General features: G+C 35.0%; 1 protein-coding gene across 1 annotated transcript in view; it reads left to right on the top strand.

Moving 5' to 3' along the window:
* The window catches only part of MAP2 (microtubule associated protein 2), a 95,025-nt gene that overhangs the window by 39,613 nt on the left and 33,383 nt on the right, over positions 1-22,029 (top strand). The window contains exons 4-8 of the mRNA XM_070933828.1: positions 14,966-16,726; positions 16,778-18,138; positions 18,364-18,865; positions 19,069-19,275; positions 20,135-20,269. Coding sequence (XP_070789929.1) covers positions 14,966-16,726; positions 16,778-18,138; positions 18,364-18,865; positions 19,069-19,275; positions 20,135-20,269 — 3,966 coding nt within the window. The remainder of the gene's footprint in view (positions 1-14,965; positions 16,727-16,777; positions 18,139-18,363; positions 18,866-19,068; positions 19,276-20,134; positions 20,270-22,029) is intronic.

Below are 22,029 nucleotides of genomic sequence, written 5' to 3'. Positions count from 1 at the left end.
GACATATTCCATTTAATTGTTTCCATAATAATCTTTTTACTCCATAGAAGCAATATTCATTTTTCTAAAAATGCAAGTTAAAATAATCATTACATTTGTTTTAGATTATGGGCAAACCTGCATTTCAGAAGGTGATCTTGGCACAATAGAATACAATAGGATATACAATTAGTTATATTAACATAATTATATTAACAAGCTACCCTGTCAGCACTTCAACCTGCATTTACTTCCCAAAGACCATTCCGAGTGGGAGAGAAGGTTTACCTCTCCACCAAACAAATAAGACTATTTGTTTGGAAATGCAATTTATTTTATTTGAGACGACATCGAAACCTGACACTACCCTATCATTTGTAGAATTTTTATCCATGTTTTTAATCATGTTTATTACTATGATTTTATTCATGTTTATGTTTATTTTTGTGATTTCATCAGTTATATATTTTAAACCATTAATTTGAATGAATTATATGAAATTAATATGACTAATTTTGCTTCATTCATATTTCTTTTAACAGAAACTTGTAATTGGATACTTTCATACCTATAGGGATCAATCTATATCTTCGTTGTCTTTTTTTAAAAAAGAAACAATTTTTTTAAAAATCTTTTAAGCAATATCATTATTAGTTCTGTGTATAAGGTAGGATGCAAAATTTGAGTTTTGTCATGTCAAGCAATGTTTGATGAGGTAAAGAATTATTGCATTAGGTAATACTTCAATGATATGCAAATATATCTTTAAATATATTTAAATACATATTGACACTGATATTGCTAAAATAGAACTATTAATTGATAGTCATTTCTGTTTCTATTATTATTTTACCTTTAAAATGAGGGTGGATGCTGCTGAATGTCGTTTCAGTTATCACTAAATTATCTTTCTTGCAGCTCTCCGAAATGGTCCAAAAGAGAGCCAAGTGTGTATTGAATATATTAAATATAACCAGGTTGGAAAAACACATGTTACTCAATTAGCTAATATGGAAATGAATGACCTTTTCTCTACTATTATTCCCATGTGCACTTAAATTATTACATAATTTCCATTGGCTCAGTTTCTTATGATAAAATACTATCTAAATTATTCCCTTGGCTCATAGGAAGAGAACTTCTTTTTCTTGACATTTTATACAGACTGCCAAGTTATTGGTCTGTATTCAGAGGAAACTTCAATTGTGACCATAAAATTGGCTTTGCTGTTGTAAAGTGCTGTTGCTTTTCCACTAATTTAAGTTGGTATAACCCTAGAGCTGATTAATTTCCAGGAGTTTTAAGGCTCTCAAATGCCAAATGTATTTAACTGTAGTTTACTCAGTTTTTTAAAAATGAAATATTCCTGGGTCACTGTGACTCAGTAGATCAAGTTGTTCTTATGGTTCCAACTGGTAACTTGAATTAGTTATTTCTGTTTTTAAAAATATCTATATCTGTAATAGTGAAAATTCTGCTTGTAGAAATTAAGTATAAAGTAAGAATATTTGTTAGGAACCATGGAGCCACCAGTATAATTCAAATATATTTATTCAGACTGTGTTTTAAGATCATATCCATTCTCTACCACAAGTTGCAAGAAAGCAGTCTATACATTTGTCATTTCTTTCAATTTTGAATATATATTAAGCCATTTTCAGAAAATTCAAAATTAAAATTAAAAAATCAGCATGAGCACTTTCATTAGTTCTACTAGTACAGGCAGAAGGAAGTCCTGCTGTATAGAGCAGCAATTGCTCGTTGGTAGCTGTGCCCAAATTTCAGCCAAGTAGATTAAATTGTAGAGTTTGAGTTATGTAAGTGGTTCTTAATGTCCATGTAACCTAGTCCTCACAGTAGTAGTGCTGAAAGATAAATTTATTTCCAACAAACAGAGGAAGAAAGCAAGAAATCTTTAAAATTTGGAAATTCTTGTAAAAGTGCCAGAGACAATCTATCTCCCTTAAAAGAAATCAACTGAAGGGCTGGAAGTTCCAGTGGCTTGAATATAGTAGCTGTGTGGAGTTGGAACCCTTGCCTGTTGATGGTGGCACGGTGGTTAGAATGCAGTATTGCAGGCTAATTCTGCTGATTGCCAGGAGTTCAATTCTCACCGGCTCAAGGTTGATTCAGCTTCCATCCTTCCGAGGTGGGTAAAATGAGGACCCAGATTGTGGGAGGCAATATGCTGACTCTATAAATCACTTAGAGAGGGCTGTAAAGCACTGTGAAGTGTATATGAGTCTAAGTGCTATTGTTATTGCCTGTAAAAAACAACATAAAAGGTCATTGAGATTTTGTTGGAATTTTATATATATAGTTTTTTATTAATTTATAATGTGACATATAAAGAGAATACAAAAATAAATATTAAGGAAGGAAAAAGTGAAGTGGATAGTGGGGGAAAGCAAGAGGAAAAGAAAAAACAATCATTGACTTCCAACTCCTTTGGTGCAGGAAAATAAGGCATTAACATGTACCCTCAACTTTTTACTTTTTCATAATCATATAAACTAGCCATTTCTATAAAAACAAATATATCTAATTGGTAAAACCCAAATCAAAGTTTCATTTTTTTCCACCTTAAGCACAAAGTCCAGAAGTGGTTTCCAAGTAGAAATGAAAGTATTTGTATTTTTTTTTCTTTGATCAGAGCAGTCAATTTAGCCATCTCTGCTAACTCCATCAGTTTTTGTAGCCATTTATCCATTGTGGGAATCGAGGTGATCTTCCATTTCTGTGAGTAGAATAGTCTTGCTGCTGTCAACATATATAACATCAGAGTTCTGAACTTTTTTCCCAAGTCTTGTTCCATTAAACTCAAAAGAAAAGTCTCTTTCTATATTCACTTTAAGAATTTTCTGTATTAAGATATGTTTAGTTTAGTTTACTTTATTATCATTGCACCTTGTACAACAAAATTAAATGCCATCTTCAGTGAATCCTACTCCAATTCCCTTCCTTACATTTACATTTCCAACATTCATTTGAAGTACCTTTATACATTCTTGACAATTTATCTGGAGTTAAATACCAACGATACATCATCTTATAGAAATTTTCTTTTAAATTATAGTTTAATGTAAACTTTAAACCTTTATTCCACATATTCTCCCACTGTTCAAGCATTACATTATATTCAAAATTCTTGCCCACTGAATCATACAATGCTTTACTTGTTCATTTTCCAGATTTAAATTAAATAAGAATTTATAGACTTTAGTAATTCTATGTTCATCATTACCATGCAGTAGAGTTTCTAGTTCATTTTTAACAAAGTTAAACCCATGATTCTTTTTATCTGATTTAAATCTTCCTTTCAGTTGTAAATATGTAAACCAATGACAAACATGACCTTCTGATTCTAGTTCCTCCTTAGATTTGAGGGTAGGGTTCCCTAAGTTGAAATATTATTTTACCATAAGTCTACCAGTTCGGCCTTGTCACAATTTCTTTTCTAAAAAAAGCTTCCTGTGATCAAACTCAAAGAGGCACCTTCGTGGAAAAGCATGTTTTATATGTATTCAAAACTCTCACATCTGACAAAATGGTTATTGAAGTCAACATTTACTTTAACTTTGTCATACCATAAATAATGGTGCCAACCAAATCTTAATTCATGACCTTCTAAATCCAGTAGCCTCTTATTCTGAAGGTTCACCTATTCTTTTAACCAGACCAAACAGCAGGCATCAAAATACAATTTCAAATTTGGTAGACGCAGACCCCCTCTTTCCTTACCATCTTGCAGTAGTCTATGTCTAATTCTTGGGTTTTTTTCCCCTTGCCATATAAACTTTGAGATATCCTTCTGCCATTGTTTAAATGGAATATCAGTTGCAAGTATTGGTAATGACTGAAACAAAAAGAGCATCTTTGGTAAGACATTCATCTTAATTACAGAGATTCTGCCCAATAGTGATAACTGCAATTTATCCCATCTTAATAGATCTTTTTTAATGTCATTTCAGAGAGGTACATAATTGTTTTGGAACAGTTTTGTATTTGTGTTTGTTAAAATATTTCACCTTTTTCTCAACCCTAAAACCAGAGAGATTTTGTTGGAATTTTGACCATAGAATTTTTTTTCCATTCCAATTTAAGTCAATAAATACAATAGATTACTTATCATCGCCAGAACTGCTGCTGTTTGATATGGGATGGATTTTCTTTAATTAATGTCAATTTCTGACAAAAATGTTCCTCTCCATGTAAGTCAACTAAGATATCATTTGAATAACTTACATTTGGGGAACAGGATTTATGTTGCTGAAACTCTGAAGATGAAGTCGTCCTATCTCGGCTGTGAAAATTTCATCAGTCACTGGATGGGAGCAAAGGAATATGGAAGATACTCAATCTGGATTGCTGTCTAGTGCTCTGCTTTAAGATAACCTTGATAACCTTGCCTGATCAATTCAGTAAATGATCCCCAATTTTCCAAATTAATTTTATTGTTTAGTCATGTGACCCCATCAGTGGGCAAAAAAACATATTAAAACAGGAATAGGAGATATAAAATCACAGTAAAGAAAAATTAATACATTCATAGAATTTCATTACACCTATCTATTCTAAATGTTTTATCGTTTGGATAGTCTTTGATATGAAAGAGGGAGTCTTGCTGGTAATATGCATGTTCATTCTTTGGAAGAAATATGACAGTGATTCTGATTGTTTCAATATTTCTTAAATTTTAAAATAGGTGCTTACATCAGGCCTTGTTTCAGAGTCTAGGTAACGGTCAAATAAGATATTGTATATCTTCAGTAGTTGGAGTGCCATCTATATACAATCTTTCTGTGAAACCTCCCATACCTTACCATGGAATCAAGCTGTTAGAAATGTGCTCTGGAAAAAAATTCTTCTACGATGTTGTGGCATATGAATTGCTCATTACTTTTATTATATTGTGCCAGCCATTTCATAGACTTAACAAATTTAAGGAATGCAATGTTATCTTACACACAGTGACCTTTAGAAGCATTTGTCTGAAGCTTTTTTTCTTGGCCTGCTTGAACTAGAGATTAGAGAGAACAATACCTAGAAATAGTATTTGTAAACTGAGCAGCCCAAGTACAAGGAGACTTGTTAAAACCTACTCTTCAAAGCACAATTTGGTAAATGAGTCTGAGTTCAATGATAAGAACTTCTGCCTGTAGTGAAATACTTTGATCATAAGATTTTGTGTGAAAGATATTCCCAGCTTGGCCTCAGAAGCAGAGGTTGGAGTGGATTTATATAGCCTCAAGATGCATTTCTGAGGAGGATTGATTTCATTTCAACAAGGGAACATTGATGAATCCTCATAGTTCTGTACCATATGTTATCATCAGAACTATTTTAGCATTTATAAACCTTGTTAACTGGAATTGTGGATAACTCTTGCATTATTAAACTAGTGCTGGTTATAGTCTTTAGTGAACTCCTCTTAAAATGCAGAAGGCAGGAACCTGTTTTGAAAAGACAGCCCTTTAATGCAGATAAAATTTAACTTGGCATATGTGTTCCCTTCCACACATCAATTATATCTGCTGCCTCTTTCCATATATGACTATATTAACCTTAATCTTAATAATATTCAGAACATTGATTTCACAAGAGCAGAAAGATCTATGAAATAATCTTATCTTCCCTATCTTGATGTAGGGCATTTGGACCATGTTATCTGCATAAAACAAGATGTTTGCACTTTTGTCTTTAACTTTTGGCACATCAGGTTATCAATGTAACAGCATAGGAGCCAATATGCACTGCTAGTTGACTCTTTCAGAGCTGCACATTTTTCCAGTTAAGGAATAATTCATACCAGTACAAAACCTTAGATGGGAATTTGAATATAAGTAAAATAAAGTGATTTTCTAGATATACATGTTGGAAAATGGATTCCTGCAATTGAAAAGAGTTCTGTAGTCGTGGTAGAAAGTGAGGCAACATACTGTTTTAATTTATTGCAATAGTCCAAAGCAATATCATGTCCCTACTTGGCATGCCTTCCTGTTTAAATCTCTGAACTGGAGAAAAAAGATTAAAAGGCATGTATCAGTAGTGAGCCATGCTCAACTGTTGGCCTCCTAGTAACCAGTCAAGCAACCCAGATATTGATACAGGTTTACCTATATGGCTTGGGTTAGTCCACAGTATGCCCATCTTTCCACCAACTCTTGAGTTGCTCCCAATCAAACATTAAAAGACATATAAAATCACACTTAATCATACTAATGTTTTAAATTCATTTAATACATTTCATCTATCTTTATCTTTTTTTAAAGAATCTTTGTTTATTTACTAAATGAATAAATTACAGTCACCTTTATTTATTTAGCGTATGGCAAATGCATGGATTTATAGTGGTTCAAATGTTAATGTCCAGTCCACCCAGCCATTCAAGGACAGGGTCGTCTATTGATCCATTCAAGGGCAGTCATTTAATGTGAAGCCACTGCATTGATATTAAAATAAGCAAAACAAGGCATGGAAAATTGGGAACAGTAGTCAGAACCACATATGGTAGCCACCTAGGGGATTTGTAAACATCCCATTTACTTAGCTCATCAGAGTTGGATAGGCCTTTCAACTAGCAAGCCACAGTATGTGGTTAGCGGGCAGCATTGATTTCAGTGGGATGCAAATGGTAATGCCTGCCTTTTCACTTGTTTGTGCAGAGTAGAGTTGAAAAACCACACATTCTGTTGTTATGGCTTTGTACATATTAGGTGCAGGTATATGCAACTAAAATTATTTGGAGTCAAGAATTAAAAGCTATAAGACACTCTTTTTCCCAGGCCAGAAATCAAAATGGACTTTTAGTGGCATCCTGGACTCTCCTATGTCTGTGGAACCATGGCAAAAAACATCAGGAAGTAAAGGCTCTGGTGTTAGATTGCATCTGAAAAGACCCAGGTTCAAGCCCTGATCAGTTTCAAAACTTGCTGGATAACTTTGCTTTGGGAATTTTCTCTCAGTTCAACTTAGCTCAGAAAATGGTTATAAGAAAAACATTAGGTGAAGCTGTCATTGGTATTGCATTGAGAAAAGTCTAGAGATGTATGTGATTTATATACTATGTTGACACAAGGCAACATATATGCAAAAAATAAACGCATGCAAAAATACAGTAATAAGGAAATGAAAATATGGGTAAAGTGAAGGAAAATTATGTACAATTTAATGATGTTTAAGTTTAAATATAATAAAAATACATCAGTTTAGTATTGATAATAGGATGACTGCCCATGTCTTCCAATTTGGTCTCATTAAAAGTTACACTGCAGTGACCATATTTGGAAGGCTCTGAGGGATACATCTAGGATCCGAAAACCATGTAGATTTCGACCCAGCTTCTTTTTTCTTTCTCTACAATTCAAGTGTAACTCATCTTGTGGCTATCCTATCAAAAGTGGGTGGGTACTCTTGCAGCAAATTCAAAAGAAAGAGAGGGAATGAGTCAGATCTCTTTTAGGTCTAATTCAGCAGGGCCTGCAGCTGTAGCTTCCCTTTTCTACTTTCATAGCTTACTTTACCTATCTATAAGAATGAGTGGATATGTTTGTACTGCTGGGGGGAATAAGGTACCTAATACAATTTTAATTAAACTAAGTTGAATATAGGCATTGTTGTGTTGAGATTTCAGTTGGCAAGATTTCTTGAATGGTGGCTGATCCATTTAGTCAAACAGAGTTAGGCACAGAGACCCACAGGCAATTTATCTTTTTGTCTTTAATGTACTCCATGAGGCTAACTGAGAAATAAATAAGTTGAGTAAAAAGAGAGCTTTTATTTTAAGCATATATGACTTTGAATAAAAATTTGAAATCAAAGGGTGAGTTGCACGTTAAGAGCTACATTTTTAAAAATATTAACTGTAACTAGAAGACATTTTAATTGTTTTCTCTCCACCAGAAATTAGCTTTATTAAATTGTTTAATTCAATAGTCTCCAATAGCAGTTAAATTAAATATTCCTTTGTGTAAAATATTTGCTGTTCAGCTACTATCCTAATAACGATGGTGCCAGAACAAACTTAATTCATGCCAAAGCACCATTTTACTACTGTGAAATGTTTTCATGGAACAGGCATGCTGAAAGTTTCCATTCCCTATGTGATCATTTCAACAAAAGATAATGGACAACAGGGTTAAAGCAGGTATAAAACTTGAATTATTTTCTCTCTCCATATAGCTGGTATTAGGAGGCTATATGTTTGTATCATAGACCATTAGTTTTCTAAGCCTCTTGAACTAAAGCTAACATTGGTTAAAATTGAAAAGTTATCCCAAATAGTATATTTCCAAAGAACATTAGCACGATTCTACTCAGATGTGCATTTAGCCTTGCCTCTATGTCAGGACTGTCAAATGCCCGGCCTGCAGGCCGGATGCATCATGTGCTAGCCATGCCCACACTCGGTTTAGCAAAGGGAAAAAAGTCCCGATATATCACGTGATGCCACCGTGACGACGTGAATTTGACACCCTTACTCTACAGTATGTCATTCAGTTCCCACTGTATCTCATGTGACAAGAATAGACTTGTCAGGAAAATAAAGCAATCTCTCTATGCAATACTATTTTTAAAGAAGATTCCACAGAAAAATGTATGCTATTTTATCTCCTTGTTATTTTTTAAATAAATTTTGTAATTTACTTAAAAGCTACAAATGAGAATAAAGAGGTAACATAAAACAGAAAATACGAATAAGGTTATCAATAAATATGACTAACTAAGCCAAAACAATATTTTATATTAAATATGGAAAGAATAAAATAAAAATAGAAAAAATAAAAATAAAAGACATTGTCTATAATACAAATATGGTCATATCTTAATGCCAATTACTGCATGTAAATTGTAGCACACCTAAAATAAGAGGGTTGAAATATCCAATAATACAAAAATGGTCTTAATTATCTAAAATCTTGCCTGAAGAACCTACTTCTGTTACTTTATTGCCCATGACAAGACTGAAAGAATACCACAGGCTTGCTAAGGCCCATCCACTGTATTTTTTACAACATTTGAACCTCAGTAGGGCAAAACCAGAGGTATCTGACTTCCCTACCTTCCTCTCACATCATAATAGGTTTTTGAAGTATTCCTCATCATTTTCTCTGTGGAAAATATCGAGAACAGGTACAGCTGATGATGTCCTGTTTTGAATTCTAACTCGTTTCATGTGTTAGCCTGTTCTAAGATTACAATACTTTCATTTCTAAAATGTAGTTTTAGAACCCAATAGCCATATCTACCAGGAACCACAGTCATTTCAGTTCTATCTTTCTTGCTTGAAAACAAATGCTTTGTTTAATTCTCTATATTGTATCAAAATGTTCTTAACATTTGGGGCTATTCTGCAATGTTTCTTCCCCATTTACCAATACAAAATGAATACTATAGTTCCAGGTAATTTTAACTTGGGTAGCTTCTAAGCCAGAATGATCAAGTGGTTTTGGTCTGATTCTAAAAATGAATTAGAATCATCAGTAACTCTATAGTTAAATAAATTTAGATGTAACCATAAATCACAACTAGCTTTATCAGAGAAAGAGGCAGAGAAACAGAGAGGGGCGAGACCACAAATTGTAGTTTGGCTGTTGGGACACTTAGACCATACTTTTTAAGGTAAAAAAGTAGTATGTTAAGGCATTGTGAGCCATAGAAATTAAGCCATTTTTAAAAAAGCAGTGCGAACCAATTTTATAGTACTTGAAAAAGATAAACATAAATGTAAAGCTTCCATACGTAAATGTTTAATATGTGTATAGACCATATAATATCTGTTAATCTTGAAGCTGTTGCCTCATTTTTCCATACTTTCCTTCTCCTTCCTGCTCCCCCAAAGAAGAAGAAGAAGAGGAAGAAGAAACAGTCAAAGGTCCCATGGCTGATGACCCCAAACCTGAGGCTCCCCTTGATGAGAAGTATGAGAAAAGGAGTGAGCCTGCTGAGCCTTTGGAACAAACAGAGGGTTTCTCAGAGGCCCAGCAGGATTCCCTTCCTGAAGATCAAGTGGATCACAATGAGGAAAATATAATCCTCATTGGAAAGGAAACCTCAAAAGCAAAACTACCTTCCTCCGGTGAGGAAGGTATGCCTGCATTAGGGACCTGCATGTCTTGGCTGCATAGGAGCTGCTCTTCAGTTTTCTTCCCATTCTCTCATTGGCTTTTCTTCCCATTGATTTGTCCTCATGGTTAATGCTCTTGTTATTATGCTTGAAGAGTGTGCACATGGCAAGCCAAAGGCTGTATGATGACATGGTTTCCCACCACTGCAGTAGATTCCTGACTTTTTAAGGGAGTGTTTTTTACTCATGATACCATTTGCAGTGCAGCCAACCTGATATGCCATCCCTTGTCCCTCCTCGTTGCAGATGTGTTTGCCAGTCACATTGCTGATATTTGTGTCTTTATATATATTTCATTTCATTTTGGTACGGAGATTCATCTGTTTTTCATTTCAAGAAGCAAACTGATTAACCCTGACTATGGCGTAAAATGCTTACTTTGTAAAGTTCGTTTGTGCTGTGCAATCTACTTTTGCTTATGCTTCAATACATTCTGCCTCAATTTCCCTAAGGCTATTGCTGCTTATATCATATCTTTACCATTCATTGCAGCCCACCATAACACTTGTTTGCCATTGCCAGGATTTTGAGTTTGCATCTGTTTTATCCTTCTTTCCAGCTGTTTATCTGAGTGGAAGTCCCAGTGTGAGAAGAAAATTCACATGAATCACATTGGATATTATAGTGAAGGACTAAATATAAAGCTCATAAATTTTCACTGACTTATATTGCTTATTCTTAATAAACCAGATTAAATGTGGTCTAGATATATACTCACATTTCTCTGCACATAATAACACAAGCCGTTGAACAAATAATTGTGCACTGGTTAAATCTAATTTTCATTCAAGGAATATTTGTGGGAAGTCTAGTTAAGGTTCTCGTAGCTGAAGTCTGAACATATATCACAACAGCTGCAACTGTTACAGGATTAACTTTGCTTCTTCTTACTTCACTAAGGATTCATCATCCCTTGACTATATCAACAAACAGGTAAACCAAGCTAGTTGTGATAGGGAACATACATGAACATAATCTCAAGTAATGAGAATTTTGTGATCAGAATAGTTTAGTTTGGGATTCCAGCACTGGAAAGGATTAATGTTCTCTTCTTCCACATGACTTTTCCTTATTTACATTTTCCCTCCATAGGTATTTGACCCCTTAGTTTACTGTTAACATTTTTTTTTTAAAAAAAATGAAAGATTCTAGTCATTGATGAATCTTCACATCATTTGTGTCAAAAGTGACTTATCTAATGAAACATACAGTAAAATAATTGAAAGTAAGTTATTTTACTGAGTCACTAGTTAAGACAGAGAGGAAGTGTAGGAATGACATTCATTTTCATATGCATTAAATGAATTTAGTTAATTCATTTATTCCCTTAAATCAAGGGATAATTTGAAATTAATTGTCAAAGATGATAGATTCCCATGCAGACTTGGTAAACTTGAAAACAGACTAGCTTATCTTTGTGAGTCCATTCAATAGAATATTTTTGAGCCAAAACTAATTTGCCACATTCACTGATATGATCTAAATTGTTTGTAATTTTCCTAGGAAAGAATTAATGGTTGGAATGAGGTGTAGTAGAATGTTCATTGAAAAATCTATCTTTAATGAAAGGTATAATAATAAAAAATAGGAAATAGGATAACAAAAAATTGGACTACCCAGTGACTATCATATGTTTACAACATTGTGTAAGACTATGGTGGGTGTTTACACAAAGAGAAAGGGGGAGGGAGGGAGGGAGGGAGGGAGAGAGAGAGAGATGAACTTAACAAAACACTTGAAGTAATTCAAACACAGGCCTAGCTTTTGGGGTCATTACAAACCAAGCAGAACCTTGAAAATTAAGATAGGAGGCTGACACTTTGCTACATGTCATCTTGTCTCTCACTCTCAGTCTAATGCATGTATTTTAATTTGGAAAAAGGAATTGGCAAACATGAAGAATGCCCATCTGGCACAAGTTCTCTGGGTTTTTAGTTACGAATCTTTCCCAGCTCTATCTGCAGGAGACAGAGATTGATCCTGGGATATTTTGGATGCTGAATTTTTCATCTTGGAAGCAATGAAGTCTATGGGAAATGTAAATAATAAAGATCCAATGCTTTTTTCCTACTATGTGTTTTGGGGTCACAGAAATGCCCTGTGCAGAGCATTTGAAAGAGCATATTTGAAAAGACATTAGTGCAAGAAAAGCACTGCCCTTTGGAACAGCTGTGTCCCCTGGAAAGCTATCATGGCTGCTTTGAAGGCTGTCCCTAGATGTTTCTACCTTCATATGCCTACACAGCTGTTTTTCCTTAGCAGCCCTAACAGATGTACTTTAGGTGCAGAGAACTAGAGACACCTGTTGAAGCAATCATGACAGCTTCCCAAATGATGCAACTACTATACTTTAATGCTTTGCTTCAAGGAAGGGTACTTTATTTGCACAGCATACTTTATGAATTAGTTCTTTATGAATGCTTTGCTCAGGCATTCCATCTATTATTATTTAATCATAGATTTCTAAAAAATTTTTTTTTCTAAGGCAGAAATTGTTTCCCATTATGGAAGATTCAAAACAAAGCAAGCAAAAATGTTTTTCTGTTTCCAGGCAATATATGTATGCCTTTTCTTAGTCTTTTGTAGAACTGTCCATCCACTAGCTAAAAAGTAGGCAGATACTTCCTTTCCAACCAGAAGCAATATATTTTTGTTTTGAAGCTCAGCTTCCAGAGGGATAAGAAGCTGCCTATCTTTTTTTTAAATAACTGTTGGGAATCTAGGCATTATGATTCATCAGGGAGCTGATCTGTTTCCTCCACCACCTTATAAAATCCACAGAAATTAATGGGTTTTACTATACAGATGAAGCAATAGTTCTTCACATAGCACACCATTTTCATTTTCACAGTCATTGATTCTAACTGCATTTTTAAAAATTAAATTTGTTCATTGAGGATAGATTGTTCAAGGACTATTACAATACAGTAGTCACACTTCCAGAGGTATCTAGTCCATCATTGTTGGAGGCAGAATTCTGGACTGGACATTGCTTTCCATCAAGCCATTTATCTCAGGTGTTCATCAGCTAGAAGAAGCATTTTTTTCAGTTCTGACCTAGGAGGCTACTCTGCATATGGAAGCCAATTTCCCAGTGTGAAACTGATTCTAAGAATTATATTGTGTGGCTTTAAACTGCTTTATTTCACTGCTTTCAGAATACTGTTTATTATTGGAGTTCTTTATCCTGAGTCTGAGGAGGTTACAAAACCATTAAAGAATTCCAGTGTTGCGAAATGCAATTTCTCTGGGAAATAAATCAAGGGCAGAAGATTACATTAGAAATACGAGAAATCCTTCCATTTGTGGTAGTGTTTTTCCTCCAGTTTCCTCCTTTTAGAAAAGTCATTTCCAATATCTTGCTGCTCAGATGTATTGGACAACAACTCCTATATATTTCACAAACCCATACTTCCTAACCAGTTTTGCAAATGGAAAAGTTCATTGAAAAGGATGCTACTAACATTTGTATGTTTTGCAGCCCAATTCAGATGCCTCACTGATCCCTGGGCTTGCCAGTAATTCTGGAGAAATGTGCACATTTTTAATTCTTTCAAAATAAATATGCTTTTTGCTGCATATGGAGCTGAAATGGTTCCTACTGAAATAATTAAGAATTCAATGCCAAAGTCAGATCTTGTCTTTAAATATGTATAAATGGATAGCCATTATCCACCCTGATGTGTGTGTCTGTGTGTATTGTACATACATACATACATACAGACACACACACACACACACACACACAGACCCAATAATTGATTTGGGAGAACTTCATAAAATGTTTTGGAAAAGTGCTATTATATAAATTAGGGTTATGTTTGCTTAAAAAATGATTTGGAATTACTGTTTTATACCTCACTCAAGTGCAAATACAATGCCTATTCATTAAAACACAGTTGCCTTTTTTCAGTATACCATTTGAGCCCCCAAAAAAGATGTGGTTACTACTATAAATACTTTTAAAGATGCACTTCTTTAAGAACTTGATTTATTAAGATTAATTTATATTTTCTTCAGGTGTCATGAAAGTCCAAGAAAAGATATGCATGCTTGAATGAATAGCAGTGAGGTATTGTCCTTGGGGTTGAGAGAAGTATGGAACACTTCTTCTGAGTCACTGTCAAAGCCTGCAACAGTCATATAATAAATGTTAATGTGTAATATACACAAAGATTAATAATTGAATTCCATTATTTTAAAATGTTAAATATTCAGTCTCGGCTTTTCAGCAATGTTTCAGAGTTGCAGTACAGTGATTTTGTATGAAACAGTTGTAGGTATAAACATTCTATCATAATCTTGTGTTTTTCAAGAATAGTTTTATGATACTAGAATTTTTTAAAAATGTATTTAAAAAGCAGTCCCCTCATTCACCAATTTGTGTGAAAAGTTGATTGGTATATCCATTTCAGTTGTACCATGATTTGGCCAGAATCAGACAAAAGGAATAATGTCATTAAATGGATACAGGACTTTGAATTTTAAATACAGCACATAAATGCATTCACACATACACACATGTATGTATATTCATACATATGTGTATATTCATATTAGTTATATTCCAGAATCTTATCTCAACTTCATTGCATGATAAAGTTTTCTAAGGTGAAGTTGGATTTATTTTAAATCTAATAATTGTTACAAATATAACAAAATACAGCTAGGTTTATCAATCTAAGATTATTAATAGTGCACTGAGAGAGTAAAACAATAATAAAGTAAACAGATCTCTAATTAGTTTTTCTAGTTGCATGTAGCCATATTTTTATGACTTTGCCATGCCACATTATGCTATAAACTACTTTTATAAATGCTTTCTGTAAACTGTTCTAAAATCCAATGCAACAACTACAGATTTACTTTCAGCCTCGAAGATGGAAATCCATGGACAGGAAGATACGAGCCTTTTCGCAGCTACACCCTTGAGCACCAAGGAAGAAGAGAAAGGAAGTAAACCCAGTGAGCACCCCGTCCAAGATGCCTTAGTTCCACAGCCAGCAAAAACAGAGACTATAGAAATGAGAGAACCACAGCTCACAGGAGAAGAGATGGCATTCCCATCTCGGTTGGGAGAAACTTTGGATGCAACTCTGCAAAAGAAAGAAGAGAAGGCTTCCACACCTCAAGAGCAAAGAGTTTTGTCAACAGAGTTGCATAAGAAAAGTACACTAGATGAAAAGGCCACAGAGACCCAGAAACTTGCAACAGAAGCATCACCCTTGGAATCTAAAGATGATCAGATGACTATTACAAAAAATGACTTTACTTCTCCTGCAAGCATTGGTTCTTCTTTGCCCTCAGAACCTATAGTGGACATAGGCACAGTAACAAGTGCCTTTTTTCCTGAAACCTTACCAGGTGTTCCACATACGTCTGTACCAGAAGAGAGTAGCAAAACAACACAAAAGTCTGCTATTACAGAGATTACCAAAGACCTTTCAAAAGATCAAACAATGAACAAAGAGCACATAAAAATACAGGAAGAAGAGTTTGCAGTGGTGGCTACAAGTGCCTCACAAGCCAATGTAGAACAAACTCCAAGTCAAATTCCCCTTTGGGAAGAAGAGAAAGATATGACTGAGGATGAAAGTGATGAAGAGAGGTACGCCATGTCCAGTAGACAGAGGCTCAAAGAATTGGATGATCAATCTTTTGCTGTGTGTGACCAAAAACCAACCGTTCTGGATAAAGAAGTTATGGGAAAAGACATTGACCCTAAAGAAGCATATGATGCATCCAAAGCAGAAGATTTGGGGATACCTGGGGAATCAACAACATGGAATATTAAAGAAGATGAGAAAACACATGGTGCTGAGATCATGGCAGACCGATTCAGTAAAGATTTTTTTCCTGAAAAATATGAAGAGCATTTGGATACCGCTGCATTACATGAAACAATAGAGAAAGCCCCATCTGAAACACATAAAGAACCCCAGGAAGACAAACGTTCTGAAAAAGAAGGGAAAGGTAAAGTGTTTCCTGTTACAGATTCAGATCCCCACCAGATGAGGATAGAAGAAGATAAATCAGGTATGTCTACATATTTTGAAACTTCCACTCTTAAAGATGAAGTTATCAAGAGTGATAAAGTACAGCAAGGCAATGATTACTATGAACTGAGTGATTCAAAAGACCAGATTTATGATATTTACCATAAAAATTCCCTTCTATCTAAAAAGGAGACTGATGACTATCAGCCAGAAGCACACCAACAGCCCAGTCCACCTGCTCATCAAATTGGATACAGTACCCTTGCCCAGAGTTTCCCAGAAGATGATGCTAAGGAACCTAGCTCTCCTCCAGAAAGAATGTATACTATTGATCCAAATGTGTATGGAGATAAGAGAGAACTCCACAATAAAAATAAAGATGACTTAACTCTCAGCAGGAGCCTAGGGCTTGGTGGAAGATCCGCTATAGAACAGAGAAGTATGTCAATTAATCTCCCAATGTCCTGCTTAGATTCTATAGCACTGGGATTTAACTTTGGACGTGCTCATGATCTTTCACCTTTAGGTTCAGATATTTTAGATACGGCTAGTGGAGATGAAGGTGATGATTACTTGCCCGCCACCACCCCAGGAATAGAAAAAGCTCCCCCCTTCCCAACAGAAAGTAGGGAAGAAGAAGAAGAAGCAGAAGCAGCAGAAGAAGAAGTAGAAGAAGAAGCAGAAGAAGAGAGGATAGAAGAATCCAAATTTAAAGAGTCAGGAGAGATTCAGGTGGAGCCTTTATATGAATCGCCTTTCCTAGCTAAAGATTATTACAAAAATGGAACAGTAATGGCTCCTGACTTACCTGAAATGTTAGATTTAGCTGGCACAAGGTCAAGAGTAGCATCTGTGAGTGCAGATACAGAGGTAGCACAATGGAAATCTGTTCCTTCAGAGGTGGTTGTTGAGGACAGCTCTGCAGTTCAGCAGTTTATGACTGATGAAAATCACATGACTCTAAAAGCTGACAGTCAAATAGAAGATTTAGGCTACTGTGTTTTCAACAAATACACAGTACCATTACCGTCTCCAGTTCAGGACAGTGAGAATTTGGCAGGAGAAAGCTCCTCTTATGAGGAGAAAATGAGGAGAGGTGTAGTTACAGATCTCTCATTGATAGAAGTGAAGTTGGCAGCAGCTGAGAGATCCTGTGAAGAAAAAGAGGTCTCTGAGGACTCCACAGTTTGGGGCCAGGACTTTGAACAAGAGAGAAAAGCTATTGATAAATTAGATACTGTGTTAGAAAAAAGTGAGGAACAAGCTGATGCTAAAGAAGTATCTTTTCCTGAAGATACTGAACATGAAATAAAGCTTGGTTCAGAGCTAGTAGATGTTAATGATAAAACTCTAGTTGAGCCAGAAAAAAATTCTTCATTAATTAAGAAAGAGGAAAATGCTATTCATGTTGCTGCAGATATAGATAAGGCAGAATTGTCCTGCAAACCAGACTATGATGCTATAAAACATGATATGGATTCTGCTGCTCGGCAAGTGGAACAGGAGTATCAGAGTAAATTAGGAGGTCATATCACAGAATTAGTTTCAGAGCAGGATAAAGAAGATCCAGAGAAGATCCTCTTTACATTACATCAAGAACCTGATCTATGTGCAAAATTAGAAACTGATCATATGAAAGATACAGCTAAACTGTCTGAAATTGAAATTAAGGAAAAAGGCCCTAAGCCTGATCTGGTGCACCAAGAAGCAGTAGATAAAGAAGAATCGTATGAATCAAGTGGAGATAATGGTCAAGTGCAAGAGGGATTGTCTGGAGAAATTTCAAAGCCACATGAGGACAAAATACAACGAGAAAGCCCATCTTTGCCAGAGGAAGAACAGGCTGCACATTTTCCATCAGGACAATCTGCTACAGAAAAAAGTATATCGAAAGTTATTCAAGAAGAAACAACAGAAACTCAAATGGAGAGCATAATAGAACATAAAGTAGATCAGGTAGATAATGTGGCGATAACTGGCACTGAGAATGTTGAAAAGTTACCCCATGATTTAAAATATGAGAAAGAAAAAGAAAAAGTGGAAGAAGAACAAAAGGAAGAGATTAAGCAAATAGAAGAACAAAAGGGAGAGATTAAGCAAATAGAAGAACAAGAGGGAGAAGAAAAACAAACAAAAGAGGAAATCAAGCACAGGGAAGAACATGAAAAAGAGATTAAAAATGTAGAACAACATGAAGACATTAAACCTGTGAAACAAGATGAAGTAGAGATTAAGAAAGATGAATATGAAGAAAAGATTAAGCAAAAAGAAGAGGAAGAGATCAAGCAAGCAGAAGGACAAGAGGAGGAAAAAGATCAAGAAGAGGAAACCAGTAAGCAAACGAGTAAAGAAGAGGACTTGGAGAGACCCAGTGAAGAAGTATGTAAAGCTATCCCTGTGGAGATACCTGAGCTTAAAGGAGTAATAGAATCTGTTGTTACAGTTGAGGATGATTTCATTACAATTGTACAGACAACCATTGATGAAGGAGAAGCCAATTCCCACAGTGTTCGCTTTGCTGAAACTGCACAGGCTGAAACAGGCGGAGAAGCTTTCTGTACTGAAAAGCTGGATATGGAGGCAGAGATTATTGCTCATGTTGAAGCAGACTCAGAAGAAAAGTCTTCGGAACCTCCTGGATCAGCTGAACAGGAAGAAATCCCAGGAACTGATTACAAGACAGAAATATATGACGATTATAAAGATGAAACAACGATTGATGACTCCGTCCTGGATACCGACAGCATATGGGTGGATACACAAGGTGTGCCTTATGCTTTTTCATTCATTCATTCATTTTGCTTTCGATATACTATATTAACAAGTAAAAATAATTAATGATAGTGCAGTCATGAATGTTATTAAAATAATACAAGCATGAATCAACCAAATTGTTTAAAAGATTATATCCCAGCAAAGTGCAAATAACTAATCCTGTTTTTGTTATAATTTACTCTGATCCTGCAGATGATGATAGGAGCATCATGACAGAACAGTTAGACACTGTTCCTAAAGAGGAGAAATCAGAGAGAGAATTGCGGAGACCATCTCTTGATAAACATAAAAAAGAAAAGCCTTTAAAAACTGGGAGAGGCAGGATTTCTACTCCTGAAAGAAAAATAGCTAAAAAGGAACCTAGCACAGTCTCCAGAGATGAAGTGAGAAGGAAAAAAGGTTTATATAATACTTGCTCTTTTTCCTTTTATGCTGTACTGTGGGTTGCTCATCTGTATACTTTTTCATTAAGGACATACATTTGTGCTAACAGTATGACATACGGTCCATACTACTTCCATCGCTTCACTTTTATGCTGGTGGTAACAGCAAATAAACGTACCAATAGAAATTCATCTTCTAAGATTCATTAATATTGTCAGCATGATATTATCTACCTTAATAATACTGGTGCTGAGTATCCACGTAGCAGTATTTCTACCTCATTAATTATCACGGCTTCCACGTGAGTACTCTCAATTCTAATCTTTACTAAAAAAAGAGAGAGAGAAAGAGTTGTCAGTAAGTATCCAGAAGACTTCATTTAATTTGAATCAAGGTAAATGTCCAACTCTCTGAATCAAACCGTATTAGTCAAACCACAGCTAGGTTGGGAGCCTTCAAAACTGAATGTCTCACAAGGATCTCCTTGTACTTAATGTACATCGGTGCTCCTTTCTTTCCATAGCTTCATACGTTGCCCAGCATTGAGGCTATCTGAGATGTTTAGACAAGAGAATGGATCAGAATGACACAGGGGTACAGATTGGAATAGAAAGAATTTGCTTTCCCACCCTATTAAAATAATATATGCATTTTCAATAAAATTGTGTAATTTTGGAAAGGATGTGTATTGATAGGATGACAGAATTGTTGAAAGCAGTAATATCTTAAATATAGATCATGTGGGCATTGGTAACTCAAGTCAGAGTTAAATGGCTAAATTGGCACCAGCAGCCAATATGTTGATTTGTTGAAATATATTTCTACTTACAATTTTTTTATTTCTGATTGTATGCTCTTGTTTTCTTGTCTATAGCTGTGTATAAGAAAGCTGAACTTTCTAAAAAAGCTGAAGTTCAGGCTCACTCTCCCTCCAGGAAAATCATTTTAAAACCTGCTATCAAACATACTAGACCAACTCATCACTCCTGTGTTAAGCGGAAGCAGACAGGTGACTGTGCTGTCTTGAATTTATGCAATGTGGCTGGCAAACATAGACATTACTATTCTCATTATTATTATTTGTAATCTCATTGCTCTATTGGCTGCTCTAATTTTGATTTCAATTTTTTTCCTCTCTAAGAGTTTTTCAGCTCTCATGAATGATACTGCTTTTTTTTGTATCATACTCTTTTCATTTATTATTATTCGGAGGCCATGATCATGAATGCTTACCATGCTTGGACTTCCCAAGTTCTGTAGCTGTTTATTGTTGATAATAGTGTTGTATAAATCTCTCTATTTTGCTTTGTTTTGTTTTTCATTTTTGCTCTGTTCTGGTGGGAAAGTGCAAATGGCTTTGAACCATGTTTTACATTTTTCCTTTATTCTTTTACTGTTTTTCTTCTCATGCATAATAATAATTGCGACATTATTCCACTTTGTATTTATATTGTGTACCATAACTGTCAAATTGATGGCTGATTTGTTTGCTAAAATTGTTATGTATTAAAGCACGGAATCTGAGCTATTTTTGAACAGAAAACTTTCCTGAATATGAATATTTGCTTACAGTGAAAAACGTAGAAAATACAGGAAAAGAAAATGAGGGACTACTTGCAGCTAATTATACATTTATAGTAATTTAGGAGATATAAGCTTTTGGAGTTGAAAAGATTAATATAAATAATTCACAAGGAACAACATTTGTGCAAATACTTTTCAGGACAGATTTGCACACTTGTCAATAATTGTACTTGGTTGACCATGCAAAAATTGATTGAAATATGCATCTTATAATTACATATTTGGTTATGTATGCTTTTTATTGCAATCTAAGGAGAGATAACTACATACTACCCTTGATTTCTTTATTTTATATACAGAATTACAATGCACATGAGATAATGTTACTAATTCCAGGAAAATATTTTTCCTGACAATTCCAAAATATTTCTCGTTTAGTGTGTCTGTGGATATAAGGTTATAAAACCGGAGTGCCAGTCCATAATTTATAGATGAAAAGAATCTTGTTAACTGGTTATATTCATGCATCTCCAATCTAATGCTAAATAACAATTCATTCCCTTTATTGACAAAAAGCTATATTTTATAAAATTACAGTACAAATTTGTCCTTACTGGACCTTCTGTACAACTCAACCATATATTATCAACTATTGTATTGCAGAACTTTTTGTGACTAATGCATATTTCTCTTCATTGAAGAGGTTGATAGTACATTATATATAATTCAGATATGTAAATGACAATGTCTGGATTACAATAACTGTAGGCCTTGACTCTTGGGGTTTCATTTAGGTTGTATATTTTCTTAAAACTATTGGTAGTTTCTATCCTGAAATCATGATAGATTAAACAGGCAAACCTAAATATTTTTTAAAAATTGCATCTGCCTTCTTTCTTCAAACTTCCAAGAAGTTCTCTGTTATAGGAGTCCCCAACCTGTGGGGCGTGGCCTATTCGCAACTGGGCCATGTGAATGGTAGGCCGGTGCACTCACAGCCCCACTCACAGCCCATCCCTCACACAAATTAAGCTGTGCACATGCCTGTATGCCTGCCTGCCCCTTGCACAAAACCTTTTCCCGTGCCTTCTCCCATGCCGGCCCACCAACCCGGAAAGGTTGGGGAATGCTGCTCTATAAGAAGCATCCTGGCTCCCTATGTAAAAACAAAAGAAGACTCCTTTTTCTTTAAAAGACTTTTGCATTGTCTTGTTGTCTTTAAAGAAGATGGTAGTGGGCAATGAA

The sequence above is a fragment of the Pituophis catenifer genome, unplaced genomic scaffold (genome assembly GCF_029215685.1).
Source record: "Pituophis catenifer annectens isolate HBS135680 unplaced genomic scaffold, rPitCat1.0.hap2 SCAF_1, whole genome shotgun sequence".
NCBI lineage: Eukaryota > Metazoa > Chordata > Lepidosauria > Squamata > Colubridae > Pituophis > Pituophis catenifer.
The sequence above is the reverse complement of the archived record's forward strand: the minus strand, read 5'-3'. Positions and strand labels throughout refer to the sequence as shown.